Source organism: Salmo salar, chromosome ssa09 (assembly GCF_905237065.1).
Source record: "Salmo salar chromosome ssa09, Ssal_v3.1, whole genome shotgun sequence".
NCBI lineage: Eukaryota > Metazoa > Chordata > Actinopteri > Salmoniformes > Salmonidae > Salmo > Salmo salar.
Genome location: NC_059450.1, coordinates 64,426,790 through 64,430,110, shown reverse-complemented (window position 1 = coordinate 64,430,110; position 3,321 = coordinate 64,426,790). Strand labels below are relative to the sequence as shown.

At 40.5% G+C, this 3,321-nt stretch overlaps 1 protein-coding gene across 1 annotated transcript; it reads right to left on the bottom strand.

The window, feature by feature from the left end:
- Positions 1 to 426: 426 nt before the first annotated feature.
- On the bottom strand, positions 427 to 2,914 carry LOC106611616 (nanos homolog 1). The gene has a single exon (XM_014212009.2). The coding sequence runs from the start codon at positions 2,781 to 2,783 to the stop codon at positions 2,103 to 2,105; it is 681 nt and encodes a 226-aa protein (XP_014067484.1). The 5' UTR covers positions 2,784 to 2,914; the 3' UTR covers positions 427 to 2,102.
- Positions 2,915 to 3,321: the final 407 nt, after the last annotated feature.

Sequence of the window (3,321 nt, the reverse complement as noted above, 5' to 3'; positions counted from 1 at the left end):
CAGAAATAGAAGGCGGAGAGGCTAGGAGAGGGGGCAGTTATTCAATAGACTTCAGTGCAAACATGATCCGTGTTGAATGGGGAGGCACACAGGCTTGGACATTCCAGAGTGGGCAGCCTTCATAAACAACAGGCAAGTGCTTGGAACAACCGTGGGGCTTTGTTCGTCAAGCTGAGATTGGCTCTCAAGCAGAGAGACTTTGACTTCTAGAGCCGAGGAAGATAGCTCCCCCCATCTGTTGAAGTATGGACTTTAAAGTTGTGTGGGCTGAGACAATGACAGATAGGGCCAAGAATGATAGGGCCAAGAATGATATGTGCAATCTTTAATGGTATTTTCAAGCCTACATTGAATATATAGCAATAGCATAGTGAATGAGGTATGTGTCTATCAAGTTGATCAATAAAATCAAGGCATGAGCTAAAATATTTGATGAAATGTTTATTTCTCTAATTAATTCATATAATTTTATTCTGCACAGGCAGCATACATGGAAATTGTGGTAAAATACAAATAACAAAGTTCAACAGTGTTAATTTTCTAATTTCATTTAATCAGAAACTTTATATTAAAAGTGGCAAATTGTCAATGGTTTTCAATAGATTCCATTCTTTTGCACACACCCTCAAGAATGTAACATTGAACAATTAAATTTAAAAAGTATGGATATCACTATGCACAGACCATCACCTTTTTGGCGAAGAATGCTTGAAGCTTATTGGAAATTCACTTTTGTCATGTTTGAATGCAGGGAAAAAAAAATACAATTATGTTATACAAAGATCAAAAATACTATTAAAAACCCTTATTATAAATGGCAGCACTATATTAATAAACTGCTGTTGACATTTTACATGTAAGTACAAAATCCTGTTGAGGTAGAACCCTCTGAAGTCACTTGAAATGTTAAAATGCTGAATAAACGTCACTCAACTTTATATACAATACTCTCTTCCTCACTTCACTTCATTAAAATTGTATAATCCTTTGGTAAAAATAACTGTCAGAAATGTGCAGTCCTGCAACTGACAACTTTCCATCGTACATTCACAATAGTTTTGCATCTTTTTGGATTCATTCAGGGAAATAATGCAAAAAGGGGCTAATACATTGGTTTTTAGAAAAGCTTGTTTAATAACATTCATTTGCGCTATCCAACTATTTTGTCAAAGTGAATTGTCCTCCTGACTCCACCATTGCAGAGCACTCCTTGAATCCCCAGTACAGTCCTCTGTTGATGACTTTTTGGGGGTAGACCAAAAAAACAACAAGTCATTGTTGATAAAAGAAAGACTGCATGAAAGATATACCTACAAGCAATTATATCCAGTGTGTTACCCTCTCTTGGTAATGTAAACATCAAGGGTATCTCATATTTGGGTAATGATTATTCATAAGCCTGGGTGATGAAACCAACTGCTGTGAGACAGGGGGGATGAAAGTCATTTGGCTTGGCTATTATTGACCATGAAGTTACACAGAAAATACCAGGCCATAACAGAGACTTCATTGTCTTGTTTTTTTTCACGCTACAGATATTAAATCAGAGCAAGTTTAAAACTGTGTTGCGGAGAAGCAGACAGAGGAGTGGGCCTCAAAGTGCCATACCTTGTTTTACAGACATCTTGAATGGAAATTGCTTTCATTCATGAACATTCTTAGCTTGTTTAATAGCATACACAACTTTGGTTTTCAAAGACAAAAGAAATAGCTAGTAGGCTAAGCTTACAGTAAAACTTACTGGCAACATGACAATCACACCCTCACGCCCTGCTAAATCCATGTTCCCCGCAAAACACTCAGCATTTATTCACACGTTGTGATTATGAATATAGGTAAATTTAAATGAACACTCAAATAGCTACACACTATCAGAAAATAAATTCAATGTATAACGAATAAAATAATCTATGTGAATAAAGCAACTATAAAAATATAAGAGATTTTGGAAAAAGAATAACATCGGTAAAATGTTTTGTTTACGAAATCATGTAGCCTTAGCAGTTAGGACTGGGATATGCTATAGCCGCAATCAAAACAGTCATCTGAAAATTGTTCAGTGCAATTGAATTTAGTTTCTTTGCTCGTGTAAAAATCTATCTCTAGAATATTTTCATTCGTTTACCACCCACTGCCCTCCCTCCCTTTAATGGTCGCTGGGCAGGTTGATCTTTGGAGAGTGGACAGTACTTAATTGTGTGCGCATTATCACCATTTGCGCTGCAAAGAGGGCATGTATAAGCCCGAAGAATGGGGCACACCACCCTCCCGTCCGGTGTCTTCAGAACGTGGGAGCCGTACACCTCCTCCGGCGCACCATTATTCCTGCAGAAGACACAGATTTTGGGCTCCTGTTTATTCCTCGACGTTGGCTTGCGCATCTTCCTCTCCACTCCGAACAGGTCAAATCCTGCAAAGCTTCCCCCGAAGCCCAAGTCCCGGTCTTGTAGTGGGACACCACCGATTTGGTTTTGGAATGGGCTCAGAATTGAAAAGCGCTCCTTCAAGTCCAGGATGGAGGTAGGCAGGGGGCTCACAGATGGACAACAGCAGTCCAGGTTTCCGCCTTCGCCACTGCCCGAGATTAAGCACGCACATGCTGGGGAGTCATCCAAACCCAGAGTTGCTTTCAGGGACTCGGTGATGGAGTTTGGGCTTTCGGGCATCATGTGCTTGGTATTCTTCGTGACCAACGTCGACAGACCCAGATAGTCGTTCCAAAAATTAAATGTATAGTCATATGGGTTGCGCGCACTCAAATAGTTATGATTGAGAAAATCCATGATAGCTTCTCGTTTCTATGCACAAACACCAATATAATCCTCCAAATTTACTGCCAGAGTTCGTTTCCAGGGTGGTTGGTGAACTGTGGACTGCTCCAGTGTTCTTGTGTTAAACGCTTGTACAACAGGCTTGCCGTTTATAAGGAGTCAGGGAAAGCTGAAAGGAGGGCGGGGCTCTCTTCTCAAAACAAGTTTATGATCAGGATGAAGCGCAGTCTTTCTCTTCAAGGGTAGGTTTGGGAAGCGCGAAACAAATCCAATATGGTCCGAACTGGCAGAGGTTGGTTGGAAAAAACACCCTCATATCATAATCGCATAGCGTAGCCTACACATAAATATACTATTGATTTCACCGTTTTTTTATGGTTGCATTAAGCACCAGTTATCTCTGTTCAGAGCAGTGAACGCCAGCACACCCGTAGGTTTACAGTATGGAAGGATTCGGCTAAGCAGTCAACGAACCGTTCTCTGTTTGTCCCGGGCTGCACGGTAGTAATAGTCTAGTCTACATTGGGGATAGGGAGTTCATTGTGGGTGC